This window comes from Caloenas nicobarica, unplaced genomic scaffold (genome assembly GCF_036013445.1).
Source record: "Caloenas nicobarica isolate bCalNic1 unplaced genomic scaffold, bCalNic1.hap1 Scaffold_560, whole genome shotgun sequence".
Taxonomy (NCBI): Eukaryota; Metazoa; Chordata; class Aves; order Columbiformes; family Columbidae; genus Caloenas; species Caloenas nicobarica.
In genome coordinates this window covers 43,148-65,001 of record NW_027017549.1, presented here as the reverse complement: position 1 = coordinate 65,001, position 21,854 = coordinate 43,148, and the positions used below count along the sequence as shown (strand labels likewise).

Here is a 21,854-nt window from a genome sequence, read left to right as displayed (position 1 = left end):
TCCCCATCCCTCTTGGGGTGTCCCCATCCCTGTCCCCATCCCTCTTGGGCTGTCCCCAACCCCATCCCCATCCCTCTCTGGGTGTCCCCATCCCTGTCCCCATCCTTCTTGGGTGTCCCCATCCTTCTTGGGTGTCCCCATCCCTGTCCCCGTTGTCCTTCTTGGGGTGTCCCCATCCCCGTCCCTATCCCTCTTGGGGTGTCCCCAACCCCATCCCCATTCCTCTCTGGGTGTCCCCATCCCTGTCCCCATCCCTCTTGGGGTGTCCCCATCCCTGTCCCCGTTGCCCCTCTTGGGGTGTCCCCATCTTGTCCCCATCCCCGTCCCCATCCCTCTTGGGGTGTCCCCAACCCCATCCCCATCCCTCTCTGGGTGTCCCCATCCCTGTCCCCATCCTTCTTGGGTGTCCCCATCCCTGTCCCCGTTGCCCCTCTTGGGGTGTCCCCATCTTGTCCCCATCCTCCTCGGGGTGTCCCCATCTTGTCCCCATCGCTGTCCCCATCCCTCTCTGGGTGTCCCCATCCCTGTCCCTGTTGCCCCTCTTGGGGTGTCCCCATCTTGTCCCCATCCTTCTCGGGGTGTCCCCATCTTGTCCCCATCCCCATCCCCATCCTTCTTGGGTGTCCCCATCCCTGTCCCCGTTGTCCCCCTTGACGGTGGCAGCTACGGGTACCGCGGCCGCGACAGCCGCTCCAACCTGCACGTGCTGGCCTCGGGCGAGCTCGTCTACTTCATCGCCTGCGTCGTGGTCCTGCTGCACGTGGGGCGGCGGCGGCAGCGCCACTACCTGCGCCACAGCGACTGCGTGCGCTGGTGAGCCCCGGGCTGGGGCGGGTTGGGGGGGGACGGGGACGCCGCGCCGCGCCCCCCCCCCGCTCACCGCACTGTCCCCCCGCCATACCGCAGCCTGGCCGTGCACCCCGACCGGCTCCGCGTGGCCACCGGGCAGGCGGCCGGAGTGGACAAGGATGGGAAGGTACCGGGAGGAGGAGGAGGAGGAGGGTGGCGTGGGGATGAAGATGAGGATGGGATGGGGTGGGGATGAGGATGGAGGTGAGGATGGGGATGGGATGGGAATGGGGTGAAGGTGAGGATGGGATGGGGTGGAGATGAGGATGGGATGGGGGTGAGGATGAGGATGAAGGTGAGGATGGGGATGGGATGGGAATGGGATGAAGACGAGGATGGGAATGGGATGAGGATGAGGATGGGATGGGGATGGAATGGGAATGGGATGAAGATGAGGACGGGATGGGGATGGAATGGGAATGGGATGAAGATGAGGATGGGAATGGGATGAAGATGAGGATGGGATGGGGTGGAGATGAGGATGGAGGTGAGGATGGGGATGGGATGGGAATGGGGTGAAGATGAGGATGGGAATGGGATGAGGATGAGGATTAGGATGGGGATGGAATGGATGGGATGAAGACGAGGACGGGATGGGGATGGAATGGAATGGGATGAAGATGAGGGTGGGCATGGGATGAAGATGAGGATGGGAATGGGATGAAGATGAGGATGGGATGGGGATGGAATGGGAATGGGATGAAGACGAGGATGGGAATGGGATGAGGATGAGAATGGGATGGGGGATGGAATGGGAATGGGATGAAGATGAGGACGGGATGGGGATGGAATGGGAATGGGATGAAGATGAGGATGGGATGGGGTGGAGATGAGGATGGGATGGGGGTGAGAGGATGAGGATGAAGATGAGGATGGGATGGGATGGGAATGGGATGAAGACGAGGATGGGACGGGGATGGAATGGGAATGGGATGAAGATGAGGATGGGAATGGGATGAAGACGAGGACGGGATGGGGATGGAATGGGAATGGGATGAAGATGAGGATGGGAATGGGGATGGAATGGGAATGGGATGAAGATGAAGGTGGGAATGGGATGAAGATGAGGATGGGAATGGGATGAGGATGAGGATTAGGATGGGGATGGAATGGGAATGGGATGAAGATGAGGATGGGATGGGGATGGAATGGGAATGGGATGAGGATGGAGGGTGGGATGGGGATGGAATGGGAAAGGGGATGAAGATGAGGATGGGATGGGATGAAGATGAGGATGGGGATAGAATGGGAATGGGATGAAGATGAGGTTAGGATGTGGATGGAATGGGGGATGGGATGAAGATGAGGATGGAGATGGAATGGGATGAAGATGAAAATGAGAATGAGAATGGGATGGGATGAAGAAGAGGATGAGAGTGAGGATGGGAATGGGATGAGGATGAGGATGGGAATGGGATGAGGGTGGGGATGGGATGGGAATGGGGATGAAGATGAAGATGGGGATGGGGATGAGGATGAGAATGGATGAGGATGGAATGAAGATGAGGGTGGGAATGGGATGAAGATGAGGATGAGGATGGGGATGGAATGGGATGAGGATGGAGCGGGATGGGATGCAGGCAAAGACGCGGATGGGGGATGAGCGTGGGATGAAGATGAAGGTGAGGATGGGATGGGATGCAAATAGGAGAGGGACACGGCTGGCTTGGGGACAAGGCCAAGATGGGGATGGACCCCCCCGTGTCCCCTCGTGTCCCCCTGTGTCCCCCATGTCTCCCATGTCCCCCGTGTCTCCCATGTCTCCCATGTCCCCCCATGTCCCCATGTCCCCTCATGTCCCCCATGTCCCCCATGTCCCCCCATGTCCCCTCATGTCCCCCATGTCCCCATGTCCCCCATGTCCCCCATGTCCCCCATGTCTCCCATACCCCACCATGTCCCCCATGCCCCCTGTGTCCCCCATGTCCCCCCATGTCTCCCGTGTCCCCCCATGCCCCCCATGCCCCTATGTCCCCCCATGTCCCCCATGCCCCCCATGCCCCCCATGTCCCCCCATGTCCCCCATGCCCCCCATGCCCCCCGTGTCCCCCATGCCCCCGTGTCCCCCGTGTCCCCCATGTCCCCCCATGTCCCTCATACCCCCCCATGTCCCCCATGCCCCCCGTGTCCCCCATGTCCCCCGTGTCCCCTGTGTCCCCCATGTCCCCCCATGTCCCCCATGCCCCCCATGCCCCCCATGTCCCCCATGCCCCCCGTGACCCCCATGTCCCCCCATGTCCCCCATGCCCCCCGTGACCCCCATGTCCCCCCATGTCTCCCGTGTCCCCCCATGCCCCCCATGCCCCCCATGTCCCCCCATGTCCCCCATGCCCCCCATGCCCCCCGTGTCCCCATGCCCCCGTGTCCCCCATGTCCCCCCATGTCCCTCATACCCCCCCATGTCCCCCATGCCCCCCGTGTCCCCCATGTCCCCCGTGTCCCCCGTGTCCCCCATGTCCCCCCATGTCCCCCATGCCCCCTATGCCCCCCATGTCCCCCCATGTCCCCCATGCCCCCCATGCCCCCCGTGTCCCCCATGCCCCCGTGTCCCCCGTGTCCCCCCATGTCCCCCCATGTCCCCCATGTCCCCCATGCCCCCCATGTCCCCCCATGTCCCCCATGTCCCACATGCCCCCGTGCCCCCCGTGTCCCCCATGTCCCCCCATGTCCCCCATGTCCCCCATGTCCCCCATGCCCCCCATGTCCCCCCATGTCCCCCATGTCCCACATGCCCCCTGTGCCCCCCGTGTCCCCCATGTCCCCCCATGCCCCCCATGCCCCCCATGTCCCCAATGCCCCCCATACCCGCCGTGTCCCCCAATGCCCCCCGTGTCCCCCGGTGTCCCCCGTGTCCCCGCAGCCGCTGCCGCCCGTCGTTCACATCTGGGACTCGTCGACGCTCCAGACGCTGCAGCAGGTCGGGCTCGGCAGCTTCGAGCGCGGCGTGGGCTCCCTGGCCTTCTCCTCCGCCGTGAGTCCGTCCCGCGCCTGTCCCCCCGTGTCCCCGCGTCCCGTGTCCCCCTGTGTCCCCGTGTCCCTGTGTCCCCATGTCCCCCTGTGTCTCTGTGTCCCCCCGCATCCCCTCGTGTCCCCCCGTGTCCCCATGTCCCCACGTCCCCCCGTGTCCCCGTGTCCCCCCGTGTCCCCCCATCCTCCCATGTCCCCCCATCACCCCGCGTCCCCCTGTCCCTTCCCGTCCCCCCGTGTCCCCATGTCCCCGTGTCCCCCCCGTGTCCCCGTGTCCCCCCGTGTCCCCCCATCCTCCCATGTCCCCCCATCACCCCACGTCCCCCTGTCCCTTCCCGTCCCCCCATCTCCCCATGTCCCCGTGTCCCCATGTCCCCCCGTGTCCCCCTGTGTCCCCGTGTCCCCCCGTGTCCCCGTGTCCCCCCGTGTCCCTGTGTCCCCCGTGTCCCCTCGTGTCCCCACGTCCCCCCATGTCCCCGTGTCCCCCCGTGTCCCCCCATCCCCCCGTGTCCCCCCATCACCCCGCGTCCCCCTGTCCCTTCCCGTCCCCCCGTGTCCCCATGTCCCCGTGTCCCCCCGTGTCCCCGTGTCCCCCCGTGTCCCCCCATGTCCCCCCATCCCCCGCCGTGTCCCCCCGTCCCCCCCTGCGTCCCCCCATCCCCCCTGTCCCCCCACGTCCCCCTGTCACTCCATCCCCCCGTCACCCCCCATCCCCCTGTCCCCCTGTGTCCCCCCGTCCCCCCGCGTCATCCTGTGTCCCCCCATGTCCCCCTGTCACCCCATGTCCCCGTGTCCCCCTGTCCCCCCGTGTCCTCGCGTCCCCCTGTCACCCCGTGTCCCCCCATCACCCCGCGTCCCCCTGTCCCCCCTTGTCCCCCTGTCGCCCTGTCTCCCCGTGTCCTCTCGTGTCCTCCCGTCCCCACGTCCCCATGTCCCCCCATGTCCCCCCGTGTCCCCGCGTCCCCCCATCACCCTGTGTCCCCCCATGTCCCCGTGTCCCCCTGTCACGCCGCGTCCCCGTGTCCCCCCGTGTCCTCCTGTCCCCACGTCCCCACACCCCCATGTCCCCGTGTCCCCCCGTGTCCCCCCATCCCCATGTCCCCATGTCCCCCCATGTCCCCGTGTCCCCCTGTGTCCCCCCCTGTCCCCCCGTGTCCCCTCGTCCCCCCGTCCCCACGTCCCCATGTCCCCCCATGTCCCCCCATGTCCCCATGTCCCCCCATGTCCCCGTGTCCCCCCATCCCCCCATGTCCCCCCATCACCCCACGTCCCCCGTCCCCCCATGTCCCCGTGTCCCCCCGTGTCCCCCCGTGTCCCCCCGTCACCCCGTCCCCCCCAGGACCAAGGCGCCTTCCTGTGCGTGGTGGACGACTCCAACGAGCACATGATGTCGGTGTGGGACTGCGCCCGCGGCGCCAAGCTGGCCGAGGCGAAGGTGAGGGCGCCCCGAAACCCGCCCCGCACCCCAAAACCCGCCCCGCGCCCCCAAACCTGCCCCGCACCCCAAAACCTGCCCCGCGCCCCAAAACCCACCCCGCGCCCCAAAACCGCCCCGCACCCCAAAGCCTGCCCCGCACCCCAAAACCCGCCCCGCTCCCCAAAACCTGCCCTGCTCCCTAAAACCCACCCCGCTCCCCAAAACCCGCCCCACACCCCAAAACCCGCCCCGCTCCCCAAAACCTGCCCCGCTCCCCAAAACCTGCCCCGCGCCCCAAAACCTGCCCCGCACCCCAAAAACCCGCCCCGCTCCCCACAACCCGCCCCGTGCCCCAAAACCTGCTCCGCACCCCAAAACCTCCCTCGCACCCCAAAACCTGCCCCGCGCCCCAAAACCTGCCCCGCACCCCAAAACCTGCCCCGCTCCCCAAAACCCGCCCCGCACCCCAAAACCTGCCCCGCTCCCCAAAACCCGCCCTGTGCCCAAAACCCGCCCTGCACCCCAAAACCCACCCCGCGCCCCCAAACCTGCCCCACACCCCAAAACCCGCCCCGCGCCCCAAAACCCGCCCCGCACCCCAAAACCCGCCCCGCGCCCCAAAACCCGCCCCGCTCCCCACAACCCGCCCCGCACCCCAAAACCTGCCCTGCTCCCCAAAACCTGCCCTGCACCCCAAAACCCGCCCCGCACCCCAAAACCTGCCCCGCTCCCCACAACCCGCCCCGCACCCCAAAACCTGCCCCGCTCCCCAAAACCTGCCCTGCACCCCAAAACCCGCTCCCCAAAACCTGCCCCACACCCCAAAACCTGCCCCGCTCCCCAAAACCCACCCTGCTCCCCAAAACCCGCCCTGTGCCCAAAACCTGCCCTGTGCCCCAAAACCCGCCCTGCACCCCAAAACCCGCCCCACGCCCCAAAACCCGCCCCGCACCCCAAAACCTGCCCCGCTCCCCAAAACCTGCCCTGCACCCCAAAACCTGCCCCGCTCCCCAAAACCCACCTCACTCCCCAAAACCTGCCCTGTGCCCCAAAACCCGCCCCGCTCCCCAAAACCTCCCCCGCACCCCAAAACCCGCCCCACTCCCCAAAACCCGCCCCGCGCCCCAAAACCTGCCCTGCACCCCAAAACCCGCCCTGCACCCCAAAACCTGCCCCGCTCCCCAAAACCTGCCCTGCACCCCAAAACCCGCCCCGCACCCCAAAACCTGCCCCGTTCCCCACAACCTGCCCCGCTCCCCAAAACCCGCCCCGCTCCCCACAACCCGCCCCGCTCCCCACGACCCTTTGTGGGGACCCCCCCTTTTTTCCGGGCAGAGCACGAACGAGTCGGTGCTGTCGGTGGAGTTCAACCCCCAGGACACCAGCAGCATCATCAGCAGCGGCAAATCCCACGTCTACTTCTGGACGTGGAGCGGCGCCGCGCTCACCAAGAAGCAGGGCATTTTTGGGGTGAGCCGCGGAGGGTTTTTGGGGTGCCGAGGCTGCTGCGCGCGCCCCCCCCGCCAGCCCGGCGCCACCGCTTGCCCCGTTGCAGAAATACAAGAAGCCCAAGTTCATCCAGTGCTTCGTCTTCGACGCCGCCGGCGACGTGCTGACGGGCGACTCCGAGGGGAACATCCTGACCTGGACCCGCGGCGCCGTCGGCAAGAGCGGCAAAGGTGCGCGACCCGGAGCGCCGGGGAGAGGGTTTGGGGTGCCCCGGCCCCCCAGTGCCCCAAGAGTTTCGGGATGGGGTGCCCATGGTGTTGGGTTTTGGGGTGTCCCCTGCCCCCCAATTCCCCAAGAGCATCAGGATGGGGTGCCCATAATATTGGGGTGCTCCCCTGACCCCCCTATTGCCCCCCAGCTCCCCAATAACTTCAGGATGGGGTGCCCATGGTGTTGGGGTTTTGGGGTGACCCCCTGATCCCCAGCTACCCAAGAGCTTCAGGATGGAGTGCCCATGACATTGGGGTTTTGGGGTGTCCCCCTGCCCCCCAGTTCCCCAAGAGCTTCAGGATGGAGTGACTCTGATATTGGGGTTTTGGGGTGTCCCCTGCTCCCCAATTCCCCAAGAGCATCAGGATGGGGTGCCCATAATATTGGGGTGCTCCCCTGACCCCCCATTGCCCCCCAGCTCCCCAATAACTTCAGGACGGGGTGCCCATGGTGTTGGGGTGCCCCCCTGACTCCCCATTGCCCCCCAGCTCCCCAATAACTTCAGGACGGGGTGCCCATGACATTGGGGTTTTGGGGTGTCCCCTGCCCCCCAGCTCCCCAAGAGCTTCAGGATGGGATGCCCATGATATTGGGGTGCCCCCCTGACTCCCCCTTGCCCCCCAGCTCCCCAAGAGCTTCAGGATGGGGTGCCCATGACACTGGGGTTTTGGGTTGTCCCCCAATTCCCCAAGAGCATCAGGATGGGGTGCCCATGATATTGGGGTGCCTCCCTGACCCCCAGCTCCCCAATAACTTCAGGATGGGGTGCCCATGGTGTTGGGGTTTTGGGGTGTCCCCTGCCCCCCAATTCCCCAAGAGCATCAGGATGGGGTGCCCATGATATTGGGGTGCTCCCCTGACCCCCCATTGCCCCGCAGCTCCCCAATAATTCAGGACGGGGTGCCCATGATATTGGGTTTTGGGGTGTCCCCTGCCCCCCAATTCCCCAAGAGCTTCGGGATGGGGTGCCCATGGTGTTGGGGTTTTGGGGTGTCCCCTGCCCCCCAGCTCCCCAATAACTTCGGGATGGGGTGCCCATTACGTTGGGGTTTTGGGGTGTCCCCCTGCCCCCCAATTCCCCAAGAGCATCAGGATGGGGTGCCCATAATATTGGGGTGCTCCCCTGACCCCCCATTGCCCCCCAGCTCCCCAATAACTTCGGGATGGGGTGACCATGGTGTTGGGGTGCCCCCCTGACTCCCCATTGCCCCCCAGCTCCCCAATAACTTCAGGACGGGGTGCCCATGACATTGGGGTTTTGGGGTGACCCCCTGATCCCCAGCTACCCAAGAGCTTCAGGATGGGGTGCCCATGACATTGGGGTTTTGGGGTGTCCCCTGCCCCCCAATTGCCCAAGAGCTTCAGGATGGAGTGACTCTGATATTGGGGTTTTGGGGTGCCCCCTGCCCCCCAGCTCCCCAATAACTTCAGGACGGGGTGCCCATGGTGTTGGGGTTTTGGGGTGTCCCCTGCCCCCCAATTCCCCAAGGGCATCAGGATGGGGTGCCCATGACATTGGGGTTTTGGCGTGTCCCCCAATTCCCCAAGAGTTTCAGGATGGGGTGCCCATGATATTGGGGTGCCCCCCTGACTCCCCCTTGCCCCCCAGCTCCCCAATAACTTCAGGATGGGGTGCCCATGACATTGGGGTTTTGGGGTGTCCCCCAATTCCCCAAGAGCATCAGGATGGGGTGCCCATGATATTGGGGTGCCTCCCTGACCCCCAGCTCCCCAATAACTTCAGGATGGGGTGCCCATGATATTGGGGTTTTGGGGTGACCCCTGCCCCCCAATAACTTCAGGATGGGGTGCCCATGGTGTTGGGGTTTTGGGGTGTCCCCTGCCCCCCAATTCCCCAAGGGCATCAGGATGGGGTGCCCATGACATTGGGGTTTTGGGGTGTCCTCCAATTCCCCAAGAGTTTCAGGATGGGGTGCCCATGATATTGGGGTGCCCCCCTGACTCCCCCTTGCCCCCCAGCTCCCCAATAACTTCAGGATGGGGTGCCCATGGTGTTGGGGTTTTGGGGTGTCCCCCAATTCCCCAAGAGCATCAGGATGGGGTGCCCATGATATTGGGGTGCCTCCCTGACCCCCAGCTCCCCAATAACTTCAGGATGGGGTGCCCATGGTGTTGGGGTTTTGGGGTGACCCCCTGATCCCCAGCTACCCAAGAGCTTCAGGATGGGGTGCCCATGACATTGGGGTTTTGGGGTGTCCCCTGCCCCCCAATTCCCCAAGGGCATCAGGATGGGGTGCCCATGACACTGGGGTTTTGGGGTGTCCCCCAATTCCCCAATAACTTCAGGATGGGGTGCCCATGGTGTTGGGGTTTTGGGGTGTCCCCTGCCCCCCAATTCCCCAAGAGCTTCAGGATGGAGTGACTCTGATGTTGGGGTTTTGGGGTGTCCCCCAATTCCCCAAGAGCATCAGGACGGGGTGCCCATGACATTGGGGTTTTGGGGTGTCCCCTGCCCTCCAATTCCCTAATAACTTCAGGATGGGCTGCCCATGGCATTGGGGTTTTGGGGTGTCCCCCAATTCCCCAAGAGCTTCAGGATGGGGTGCCCATGATATTGGGGTGCTCCCCTGACCCCCCATTGCCCCCCAGCTCCCCAATAACTTTAGGACGGGGTGCCCATGATATTGGGGTTTTGGGGTGACCCCTGCCCCCCAGCTCCCCAATAACTTCAGGATGGGGTGTCCATGATATTGGGGTTTTGGGGTGCCCCCTGCCCCCCAGCTCCCCAATAACTTCAGGATGGGGTGCCCATCCTGTTGGGTTTTGGGGTGCCCCCTGCCCCCCAATTCCCCAAGGGCATCAGGATGGGGTGCCCATGACATTGGGTTTTTGGGGTGCCCCCCACTTCCCCAAGAGCATCAGGACGGGGTGCCCATGACATTGGGTTTTGGGGTGCCCCCCACTTCCCCAAGAGCATCAGGACGGGGTGCCCATGACATGGGGTTTTGGGGTGCCCCCCACTTCCCCAAGAGCATCAGGACGGGGTGCCCATGACATTGGGGTTTTGGGGTGCCCCCCACTTCCCCAAGAGCATCAGGACGGGGTGCCCATGACATTGGGGTTTTGGGGTGCCCCCCACTTCCCCAAGAGCATCAGGACGGGGTGCCCATGACATTGGGGTTTTGGGGTGCCCCCTGCCCCCCCTTGCTTAGGGAGCCGGGGGGACCCGATATGGGGGGGACCCCGGGGGCCGTGGCGGGATCTGGGGGGGCCGCGGCGCTGAGCCGGCCCCGCAGAGTCGTTCCAGATCGGGCAGCAGACGCGGGCGCACGAGGGCAGCGTGTTCGCCCTGTGCCGCCGGCGCGACGGCTCGGTGCTGAGCGGCGGCGGGAAGGATCGGCGCCTCGTCCGCTGGAGCCCCGCGCTCGCCCCGCTGCAGCACGCCGAGGTGGGCGCCCCGAAACCCGGGGGGGAGCCCCGAAACCTGGGGGGGCACCCCGAAACCTGCCCCGGAGACACCGCCCCCCGAAACCTGGGGGGGTGCCCCGAAACCTGGGGGGGAGCCCCGAAACCTGGGGGGCGCCCTGAAACTGGGGGGGGCGCCCCGAAACCTGCCCCGGAGACACCGCCTCCCAAAACCTGGGGGACGCCCCGAAACCTGGGGGGGAGCCCTGAAACTGGGGGGGCACCCCGAAACCTGCCCGGAGACACTGCCCCCCCAAAACCTGGGTGGGCGCCCCGAAACCTGGGTGGGCGCCCCGAAACCCGGGGGGGAGCCCCGAAACTGGGGGGGCGCCCCAAAACCTGGGGGGGGCACCCCGAAACCTGGGGGGGGGCCCCGAAACCTGGGGGGGGTGCCCCGAAACCTGGGGGGGAGCCCTGAAACTGGGGGGGGGGGCCTCAAAACCTGCCCTGGAGACACGGCCCCCCGAAACCTGGGGGGGAGCCCCGAAACCTGGGTGGGCGCCCCGAAACCCGGGGGGGAGCCCCGAAACTGGGGAGGAGCCCCGAAACCTGGGGGGGCGCCCCAAAACCTGCCCCGGAGATCTGCCCCCCAAAACCTGGGGGGGCGCCCCGAAACCCGGGGGGGAGCCCCGAAACCTGGGGGGGCGCCCCGAAACCTGCCCCGGAGACACCGCCCCCTGAAACCTGGGGGGGAGCCCCAAAACTGGGGGGCGCCCTGAAACTGGGGGGGCGCTCCGAAACCTGCCCCGGAGACACTGCCGCCCCCCAAAACCTGGGGGGTGCCCCAAAATCTGGGGGGGCGCCCCGAAACCTGGGAGGGCGCCCCAAAACCTGGGGGGGGGGGCGCCCCGAAACCTGCCCCGGAGATCTGCCCCCCGAAACCTGGGGGGGCGCCCCGAAACCTGCCCCGGAGATCCGCCCTCCGAAACCTCGGGGGGTGCCCCAAAACCTGCCCCGGAGACACCGCCTCCCAAAACCTGGGGGGACGCCCCGAAACCTGGGGGGGAGCCCTGAAACTGGGGGGGCGCCCCGAAACCTGCCCGGAGACACTGCCCCCCCAAAACCTGGGTGGGCGCCCCGAAACCTGGGTGGGCGCCCCGAAACCCGGGGGGGAGCCCCGAAACTGGGGGGGCGCCCCAAAACCTGGGGGGGCACCCCGAAACCTGGGGGGGGGCCCCGAAACCTGGGGGGGGTGCCCCGAAACCTGGGGGGGAGCCCTGAAACTGGGGGGGGGGGGCCTCAAAACCTGCCCTGGAGACACGGCCCCCCGAAACCTGGGGGGGAGCCCCGAAACCTGGGTGGGCGCCCCGAAACCCGGGGGGGAGCCCCGAAACTGGGGAGGAGCCCCGAAACCTGGGGGGGCGCCCCAAAACCTGCCCCGGAGATCTGCCCCCCAAAACCTGGGGGGGCGCCCCGAAACCCGGGGGGGAGCCCCGAAACCTGGGGGGGCGCCCCGAAACCTGCCCCGGAGACACCGCCCCCTGAAACCTGGGGGGGAGCCCCAAAACTGGGGGGCGCCCTGAAACTGGGGGGGCGCTCCGAAACCTGCCCCGGAGACACTGCCGCCCCCCAAAACCTGGGGGGTGCCCCAAAATCTGGGGGGGCGCCCCGAAACCTGGGAGGGCGCCCCAAAACCTGGGGGGGGGGCGCCCCGAAACCTGCCCCGGAGATCTGCCCCCCGAAACCTGGGGGGGCGCCCCGAAACCTGCCCCGGAGATCCGCCCTCCGAAACCTCGGGGGGTGCCCCAAAACCTGCCCCGGAGACACCGCCTCCCAAAACCTGGGGGGACGCCCCGAACCTGGGGGGGAGCCCTGAAACTGGGGGGGCGCCCCGAAACCTGCCCGGAGACACTGCCCCCCCCAAAACCTGGGCGGGCACCCCGAAACCTGCCCCGGAGATCTGCCCCCCAAAACCTGGGGGGGCGCCCCGGAACCCGGGGGGAAGCCCCGAAACTGGGGGGGGGTGCCCCGAAACTTGGGGGGGAGCCCTGAACTGGGGGGGGGGGCGCCCCGAAACCTGCCCTGGAGACACCGCCCCCCGAAACCTGGGGGGGAGCCCCGAAACCTGGGGGGGGCGCCCCGAAACTTGGGGGGGGGCACCCCAAAACCTGCCCCGGAGATACTGCCCCCCCAAAACCTGGGGGGGCGCCCTGAAACCTGCCCGGAGACACTGCCCCCCCAAAACCTGGGGGGGCGCCCCGAAACCTGGGGGGGAGCTCTGAAACTGGGGGGGGTGCCCCAAAACCTGGGGGGGTGCCCCGAAACCTGGGGGGGCGCCCCGAAACCTGCCTCGGAGATCTGCCCCCCAAAACCTGGGGGGGCGCCCTGAAACCTGGGGGGGAGCCCCCAAAACCTGGGGGGGCGCTCCAAAACCTGGCACAGAGACATCGCCCCCCCCAAAACCTGGGGGGGCACCCCGAAACCTGGGGGGGGGCGCCCCGAAACCTGCCCTGGAGACGCCGCCCCCTAAAACCTGGGGGGTGCCCCAAAACCTGGGGGGGGCGCCCCGAAACCTGCCCCGGAGACACCGCCCCCCAAAACCTGGGTGGGCGCCCCGAAACCTGGGGGGGGCGCCCTGAAACTGCGGGGGGCGCCCCGAAACCTGCCCCGGAGACGCCGCCCCCCCAAAACCTGGGTGGGCGCCCCAAAATCTGGCACAGAGACACCACCCCCCCAAAACCTGGGTGGGTACCCCAAAACCTGCCCTGGGTCCCCAGAACCTGCCCTGGGTCCCCAAACCCTACAATGGGTCCCCGAAACCTGCTCTGGTTCCCCAAAACCTGCCCTGGGTCCCCAAAACCCACCCTGGTCCCCAGAACCTGCTCTGGTCCCCAAAACCTGCCCCAGACCCCCCCAACCTGGTTGGATCCCCAAAAACTGCCCCAGTCCCCTACAACTTGCTGTGGTTCCCCCAAATGTGTCCTGGTCCCCAGAACCTGCCCCAGCCCCCCAAAACCTGCCCCTTGGTCCCCAAACCTGCCCTGGTCCCCAAAAGCCTCCCTTGCTCCCCAAAACCTGGTCTAGCCCCCCAAAACTTGTCCTGCTCCCCAAAACATGCCCTGATTCCTCAGCTCCCCAATAATGTCAGGAGGGGGTGCCCATGATGTTGGGTTTTGGGGTGCCCCCCTGCCCCCCGTTGCCCCCCAGCTCCCCAAGCGCTTCGGGACGGGGGTTCCCATGGTGCTGGGTTTTTGGGGTGCCCCCCCAACCCCCAGCTCCCCAAGGGCTTCAGGATGGGGGTTCCCATGATGTCAGGGTTTTGGGGTGCCCCCCTGACCCCCATTGCCCCCCAGCTCCTTGAGCGGGGGTTCCCATGGTGTTGGGTTTTTGGGGTGCCCCCCTGACCACCATTGCCCCCCAGCTCCCCAAGTGCTTCAGGATTGGGGTTCCCATGGTGTGGGGGTTTTGGGGTGCCCCCCTGTCAGTGTTTTGGGGTGCCCCCCTGACCCCCCCTTGCCCCCCAGCTCCCCGAGCGGGGGTTCCCATGATGTCGGTTTTTGGGGTGCCCCCCTGACCCCCATTGCCCCCCAGCTCCTCGAGCGGGGGTTCCCATGGTGTTGGGTTTTGGGGTGCCCCCCTGACCCCCATTGCCCCCCAGCTCCCCGAGCGGGGGTTCCCATGGTGTTGGGTTTTTGGGGTGCCCCCCGACCCCCATTGCCCCCCAGCTCCCCAAGTGCTTCAGGATTGGGGTTCCCATGGTGTCAGGGTTTTGGGGTGCCCCCCTGACCCCCATTGCCCCCCAGCTCCCCAAGTGCTTCAGGATTGGGGTTCCCATGGTGTCGGGGTTTTGGGGTGCCCCCCTGCCAGGGTTTTGGGGTGCCCCCTGACCCCCGTTGCCCACCAGCTCCTCGAGCGGGGGTTCCCATGGTGTCGGGGTTTTGGGGTGCCCCCCTGATGCTTGGCTCCCCAAGTGCATCAGGACGGGGGTCCCCATGATGTTGGGTTTTGGGGTGCCTCCCTTTGCCCCCCAGCTCCTCAAGTGCTTCGGGGTGGGGGTCCCCATGATGTTGGGGTTTTGGGGTGTCCCCTGACCCCCGTTGCCCCCCAGCTCCCCGAGCGGGGGTTCCTATGGTGTAGGGGTTTTGGGGTGTCCCCCTGTCAGGGTTTTGGGGTGCCCCCTGACCCCCGTTGCCCCCCAGCTCCCCGAGCGGGGGTTCCCATGGTGTCGGGGTTTTGGGGTGCCCCCTGACCTCCGTTGCCCCCCAGCTCCCCGAGCGGGGGTTCCCATGATGTCGGGGTTTTGGGGTGCCCCCTGTCAGTGTTTTGGGGTGCCCCCTGACCCCCGTTGCCCCCCAGCTCCCCGAGCGGGGGTCCCCATGACGTTGGGGTTTTGGGGTGCCCCCTGACCCCCGCTGCCCCCAGCTCCCCAAGCGGGGGTCCCCATGATGTCGGGTTTTGGGGTGCCCCCTGACCCCCGTTGCCCCCAGCTCCCCGAGCGGGGGTCCCCATGATGTCGGGGTTTTGGGGTGCCCCCTGTCAGGGTTTTGGGGTGCCCCCTGACCCCCGTTGCCCCCCAGCTCCCCAAGCGGGGGTTCCCATGATGTCGGGTTTTGGGGTGTCCCCCTGACCCCCGCTCCCCCCAGCTCCCCGAGCGCTTCGGGGCCGTTCGAACCATCGCCGAGGGGCCGGGGGACGAGCTGCTGGTGGGGACGACGCGCAACGCGCTGCTGCGGGGGACGCTGAGCGGCGGCTTCACCCCCATCGTGCAGGTGGCTTTTTGGGGGGGCGGGGGGGGTTCTCCCCGCCATGGGGCCGGGGCCGTGACCCCCGTCCGTCCGTCCGTCCGTCGCGCAGGGACACACGGACGAGGTTTGGGGCCTGGCCACCCACCCCAGCGCCCTCCTGTTCCTCACCTGCGGCCACGACCGGCAGCTCTGCCTGTGGGACGGGACGGAGCACGCGCTGGCCTGGAGCCTGGCGCTGGAGGTGAGGGGTTGGGGTACGGGGTTTGGGGGTACAGGGGGGTCTGGGGGTACAGGGGGGTCTGGGGGGGTCTGGGGTGGTGGTACATGGGGGTACATGGGGGTACATGGGGGTACGGGGGCAGCTCTGCCTGTGGGACGGGACAAAACGCACGGGCCTGGAGCCTGGAGCTGGAGGTGCGGGTTTGGGGTACGGGGTTTGGGGGTACAGAGGGGTCTGGGGTGGGGGTACAGGGGGGTCTGGGGGTACAGGGGAGTCTGGTGTGGGGGTACATGGGGGTACAGGGGGGTACATGGGGGTACGGGGGCAGCTCTGCCTGTGGGACGGGACGGAGCACGCGCTGGCCTGGAGCCTGGAGCTGGAGGTGCGGGTTGGGTACGGGGTTTGGGGTATGGGGGGTTTGGGGGTACAGGGAGGTCTGGGGGGGGTCTGGTGTGGGAGTACAGGGGGGTCTGGGGGTACAGGGGGGTCTGGGGGGGTCTGGGGTGGTGGTACATGGGGGTACATGGGGGTACGTGGGGGTACGGGGGCAGCTCTGTCTGTGGGACGGGACAAAACGCACGGGCCTGGAGCCTGGAGCTGGAGGTGCGGGTTGGGGTACGGGGTTTGGGGGTACAGGGGGCTTGGGGGGGGTCTGGGGTGGGGGTACAGGGGGGTCTGGGGGTACAGGGGGGTCTGGGGGGATCTGCTGTGGGAGTACAGGGGGGTACGGGGGCAGCTCTGCCTGTGGGACGGGACGGAGCACGCGCTGGCCTGGAGCCTGGCGCTGGAGGTGAGGGGTTGGGGTACGGGGGTTTGGGGGTACAGGGGGGTCTGGGGGTACAGGGGGGTCTGGGGGGTCTGGGGTGGGGGTACATGGGGATACGTGGGGGTACATGGGGGTACGGGGGCAGCTCTGCCTGTGGGACGGGACGGAGCACGCGCTGGCCTGGAGCCTGGAGCTGGGGGTGAGGGGTTGGGGTACGGGGGTTTGGGGGTACAGGGGGGTCTGGGGGTACAGGGGGGTCTGGGGGGGTCTGGGGTGGTGGTACATGGGGGTACGTGGGGGTACATGGGGGTACGGGGGCAGCTCTGCCTGTGGGACGGGACAAAACGCACGGGCCTGGAGCCTGGAGCTGGAGGTGCGGGTTTGGGGTACGGGGTTTGGGGGTACAGGGGGGTCTGGGGGTTTGGGGGGGTCTGGTGTGGGGGTACATGGGGGTCTGGGGGTACAGGGGAGTCTGGGGGGGTCTGGTGTGGGAGTACAGGGGGGTACGGGGGCAGTTCTGTCTGTGGGACGGGACGGAGCACGCGCTGGCCTGGAGCCTGGCGCTGGAGGTGAGGGGTTGGGTACGGGGGTTTGGGGGTACAGGGGGGTCTGGGGGTACAGGGGGGTCTGGGGGGGTCTGGGGTGGTGGTACATGGGGGTACAGGGGGGTACATGGGGGTACGGGGGCAGCTCTGTCTGTGGGACGGGATGGAGCATGCGCTGGCCTGGAGCCTGGCGCTGGAGGTGAGGGGTTTGGGGTACGGGGGGGTTTGGGGGTACAGGGGGGTCTGGGGGGGGCTGGGGTGGGGGTACAGGGGGGTCTGGAGGTACAGGGGGGTCTGGGGGGATCTGGGGTGGGGGTACATGGGGATATGTGGGGGTACATGGGGGTACGGGGGCAGCTCTGTCTGTGGGACGGGATGGAGCACGCACTGGCCTGGAGCCTGGCGCTGGAGGTGAGGGGTTGGGGGTACGGGGTTTGGGGGTACAGGGGGGTCTGGGGGGGGTCTGGGGTGGGGGTACACGGGGGTACATGGGGTACATGGGGGTACATGGGGTTATGGGGGCAGTTCTGTCTGTGGGACGGGATAGAACACACGCTGGCCTGGAGCCTGGCGCTGGAGGTGAGGGGTTTGGGGTACGGGGTTTGGGGTACAGGGGGGTTTGGGGGGGGTCTGGGGTGGGGGTACACGGGGGTACATGGGGGTACATGGGGGTACATGGGGTTATGGGGGCAGTTCTGTCTGTGGGACGGGATAGAACACACGCTGGCCTGGAGCCTGGAGCTGGAGGTGAGGGGTTTGGGGTACGGGGTTTGGGGTACAGGGGGGTTTGGGGGGGTCTGGGGTGGGGGTACATGGGGGTACATGGGGGTACATGGGGGTACGGGGGCAGCTCTGCCTGTGGGACGGGACAAAACGCGCGGGCCTGGAGCCTGGAGCTGGGGGTGCGGGTTTGGGGTATGGGGGTTTGGGGGTACGGGGGGTTTGGGGGTACAGGGGGCTTGGGGGGGGTCTGGGGTGGGGGTACAGGGGGGTCTGGGGGTACAGGGGGGTCTGGTGTGGGGGTACGGGGGGGTACATGGGGGTACGGGGGCAGCTCTGCCTGTGGGACGGGACAAAACGCGCGGGCCTGGAGCCTGGAGCTGGAGGTGCGGGTTTGGGGTACGGGGGTTTGGGGGTACAGGGGGGTCTGGGGGGGTCTGGTGTGGGGGTACATGGGGGTACAGGGGCAGTTCTGTCTGTGGGACGGGATGGAACACACGCTGGCCTGGAGCCTGGAGCTGGGGGTGCGGGGTTTGGGGTACGGGGTTTTGGGGTACGGGGGGTTTGGGGTACAGGGGTTTGGGGTACGGGGGGGTTTGGGGTACGGGGGGGTTTGGGGTACAGGGGTTTGGGGTATGGGGGGTTTGGGATACAGGGGGGTTTGGAGTACGGGGTTTGGGGTACAGGGGGGTTTGGGGTACAGGGGTTTGGGGTACAGGGGTTTGGGGTACAGGGGGGTTTGGGGTACAGGGGGGTTTGGGGTACAGGGGTTTGGGGTACAGGGGTTTGGGGTATGGGGGGGTTTGGGGGTACGGGGGGTTTGGGGTACAGGGGGGTTTGGGGTACAGGGGTTTGGAGTACGGGGGATTTGGGGTACGGGGGGGTTTGGGGTACAGGGGTTTGGGGTACGGGGGATTTGGGGTACGGGGGGGTTTGGGGTACAGGGGTTTGGGGTACGGGGGGGTTTGGGGTACAGGGGTTTGGAGTACGGGGGATTTGGGGTACGGGGGTTTGGGGTACGGGGGTTTGGGGTACGGGGGGGTTTGGGGTACAGGGGTTTGGGGTACAGGGGGTTTGGGAGTCCAGGGAGGTCTGGGGGGGGTCCCCCAGGCCTGACCCCCCCGTCCCGCAGGACACGGGGCTCTGCGCCGATTTCCACCCCGGGGGGCAGGTGGTGGCCGTGGGGCTGCTGACGGGGCGGTGAGTGACACCGGGGGGGACACTGGGGGCGGGGCGGCTGGTGGGATCAGCCCAACGACCCCGCGCTCCCCGGGTCCCCACACCCCTGCCCTCCTGTGTCCCCCCCATGTCCCTGTGTCCTCATGTCCCCCCCATGTCCCCCATGTCCCCCCCATGTCCCTGTGTCCTCATGTCCCCCCCCATGTCCCCGTTTCACCCCCATGTTCCTGTGTCCCCCCATGTCCCCTGTGTATTCCCATGTCGCCATGTCACCCTTGTGTCCCCATGTCCCCCCATGTTCCTGTGTCCCCCCGTGTCCCCTGTGTATTCCCATGTCGCCATGTCACCCTCGCGTCCCCATGTCCCCCCATGTCTCCCGTGTCCTCATGTCCCTCCCGTCTCCCCCATGTCCCCCCGTGTCCCCAGGTCGCCCCCGCTGTCCCCATGTCCCCCACATGTCCCCTGTTTATTCCCATGTGCCCATGTCCCCTGTGTATTCCCGTGTCCCCATGTCCCCCATGTCCCCTGTGTGTTCCCATGTCCCCACGTCCCCTGTGTGTTCCCATGTCCCCATGTCCCCTGTATATTCCCATGTCCCTGTGTCCCCTGTGTATTCCCATGTCCCCCCCATGTCCCCCATGTCCCCTGTATATTCCCATGTCCTCATGTCCCCCATGTCCCCTGTGTGTCCCCGTGTCCCCAGTGTATTCTCATTTCCCCATGTCCCCCATGTCCCCTGTGTGTCCCCGTGTCCCCTGTGTATTCTCATGTCCCCATGTCCCCCGTATATTCCCATGTCCCCACGTCCCCTGTGTATTCCCATGTCCCCATGTCCCCCATGTCCTCATGTCCCCAGCATGTCCCCTGCGTATTCCCATGTCCCCCATGTCCCCTGTGTGTTCCCATGTCCCCCATGTCCCCATGTCCCCCGTGTGTCCCCATGTCCCCACGTCCCCTGTGTATTCCCATGTCCCCTGTGTGTCCCCATGTCCCCCTTGTCCCCATGTCCCCCACGTCCCCTGTGTGTCCCCATGTCCCCACGTCCCCTGTGTATTCCCATGTCCCCATGTCCCCCATGTCCCCATGTCCCCCACGTCCCCCGTGTGTTTCCATGTCCCCACGTCCCCTGTGTGTCCCCATGTCCCCTGTGTGTTCCCATGTCCCACATGTCCCCCATATGTCCCCTGTATATTCCCATGTCCACACGTCCCCTGTGTATTCCCATGTCCCCACGTCCCCCATGCCCCAAGTCCCCCATGTCCCCACGTCCCCTGTGTATTCCCATGTCCCCCATGTCCCCATGTCCCCTGTGTGTCCCCATGTCCCCCGTGTATTCCCATGTCCCCTGTGTGTTCCCATGTCCCCCATATGTCCCCTGTATTTTCCCATGTCCCCACGTCCCCTGTGTATTCCCATGTCCCCATGTCCCCAGCATGTCCCCTGCGTATTCCCATGTCCCCCATGTCCCCTGTGTGTTCCCATGTCCCCCATGTCCCCCATGTCCCCACGTCCCCTGTGTATTCCCATGTCCCCCATGTCCCCATGTCCCCCATGTCCCCCGTGTGTCCCCATGTCCCCATGTCCCCCGTGTATTCCCATGTCCCCACGTCCCCTGTGTATTCCCATGTCCCCATGTCCCCCATGTCCCCATGTCCCCCATGTCCCCCACGTCCCCTGTGTGTCACCATGTCCCCACGTCCCCTGTGTATTCCCACGTCCCCTGTGTATTCCCATGTCCCCTGTGTATTCCCATGTCCCCACGTCCCCCGTGTGTCCCCACGTCCCCACGTCCCGTGTCCCCGCAGCTGGCTGGCCCTGGACACTGAGACTCAGCAGCCCCTGGCCGGGGGCTCGGACGGGAACGAGCAGCTCTCGGTGGTTCGGTTCTCCCCGGGTGAGCCCAAACCCCCCCCAACCATGTCCCCGCGCGTCCCCCCAGCCTGTCCCCAACCCTCCGTGTCCCCGTCCCCGCAGACGGTTCCTTCCTGGCCATCGGCTCCCACGACAACTTCATCTACATCTACAGCGTGGCCGAGGGCGGGCGCAAGTTCACCCGCTTCGGGCGCTGCGTGGTGAGAACCGGGGGGGGGCCAGGGCAGGGGGGGGTCCCCGCTGTCCCCCGCTGTCCCCAACGCCCCCCCGCCGTGTCCCATGTCCCCAACAGGGCCACTCCAGCTTCATCACCCATCTGGACTGGTCCAAGGACGGGCGCTTCATCATGTCCAACTCGGGGGACTATGAGATTCTCTATTGTGAGTTGGGGGCTTGGGGGTCCCCCAAGGGCTGGGGGGGGGTCTCACCGCCCCCCTATGTGTGTCCCCCCCCATAGGGGACGTCGCCGGGGGCTGCAAACTGCTCCGCAACCGCTTCGAGAGCCGGGACCGCGAATGGGCGTCCTACACCTGCGTGTTGGGCTTCCACGTTTTCGGTGAGCGGGGGGGTCGGGTTTTACGGGGCGGGGGGCGTCCGGGGACGTCCCTGACGTGGCCGCTGTCCCCCAGGCGTGTGGCCCGACGGCTCGGACGGCACCGACATCAACTCGCTGTGCCGGTCGCACCGCGAGCGCGTGGTGGCCGTGGCCGACGACTTCTGCAAAGTGCACCTGTTCCAGTACCCCTGCGCGCGCCCCAAGGTGGGCTGGGGGTGCAGACCCCCCCTTTTTTTTAATTTAATTTAATTTTTTATTTTTTTTTGGGGGGGGGGGTGTCTCACCCTCACGCCCCCCCCCCCACCCACCCTGTCCCATAGGCGCCCAGCCACGTGTACGGCGGGCACGGCAGCCACGTCACCAACGTGCGCTTCACCCACGACGACGGGCACCTCGTGTCGCTGGGGGGCAAGGACACCAGCGTGTTCCAGTGGAGGGTGCTGGGGGGGCCGCCCCCCGCCGGGGGGGACCCCGACACGCGCTGAGCAACCCCCCCAAAAAAATTCCCCTTCCTTCTTCCCTTCCTCATCCTCTTGGGGACCAAGGTGGGGGCCCCCCCCCCCCATCGTTTTTATGCTGCACTGTGAGAGGCACCAATAAAGCCTGGGGTCAGGATTGGGCCCGCCGGAAATTGCCGAACGCGCCCGATGTTTGTTCCCACCGCCCCGTCCACTTTTTCCGAAGCGCTTCGGCTCTGGCGGAACTTGCCGAAGCCCCTTCCGGAAGGGCCCGAAGCCGAGCCGAGGCGGCCCGAGGCTCTTCCGGAGGGGCCCGAAGCCGAGCCGAGGCCTCCCGAGGCTCTTCCGGAGAGACCCGAAGCCGAGCCGAGGCGACCCGAGGCTCTTCCGGAGGGACCCGAAGCCGAGCCGAGGCCTCCCGAAGCTCTTCCGGAGGGGCCCGAAGCCGAGCCGAGGCCTCCCGAGGCTCTTCCGG

General features: G+C 66.9%; 1 protein-coding gene across 1 annotated transcript; it reads left to right on the top strand.

The window, feature by feature from the left end:
* Positions 1–663: 663 nt before the first annotated feature.
* Positions 664–21,552, top strand: EML3 (EMAP like 3; the record flags this gene model as incomplete). Its single annotated transcript, XM_065658113.1, has 17 exons — positions 664–813; positions 907–976; positions 3,710–3,820; positions 5,156–5,251; positions 6,569–6,703; positions 6,789–6,912; positions 10,210–10,361; positions 14,962–15,087; positions 15,173–15,304; positions 15,612–15,665; positions 18,447–18,514; positions 20,299–20,387; positions 20,468–20,565; positions 20,658–20,745; positions 20,823–20,921; positions 20,995–21,125; positions 21,242–21,552. Coding segments are annotated over 17 exons (1,888 nt in total), but the record flags the coding sequence as incomplete, so codon positions are not given.
* Positions 21,553–21,854: the final 302 nt, after the last annotated feature.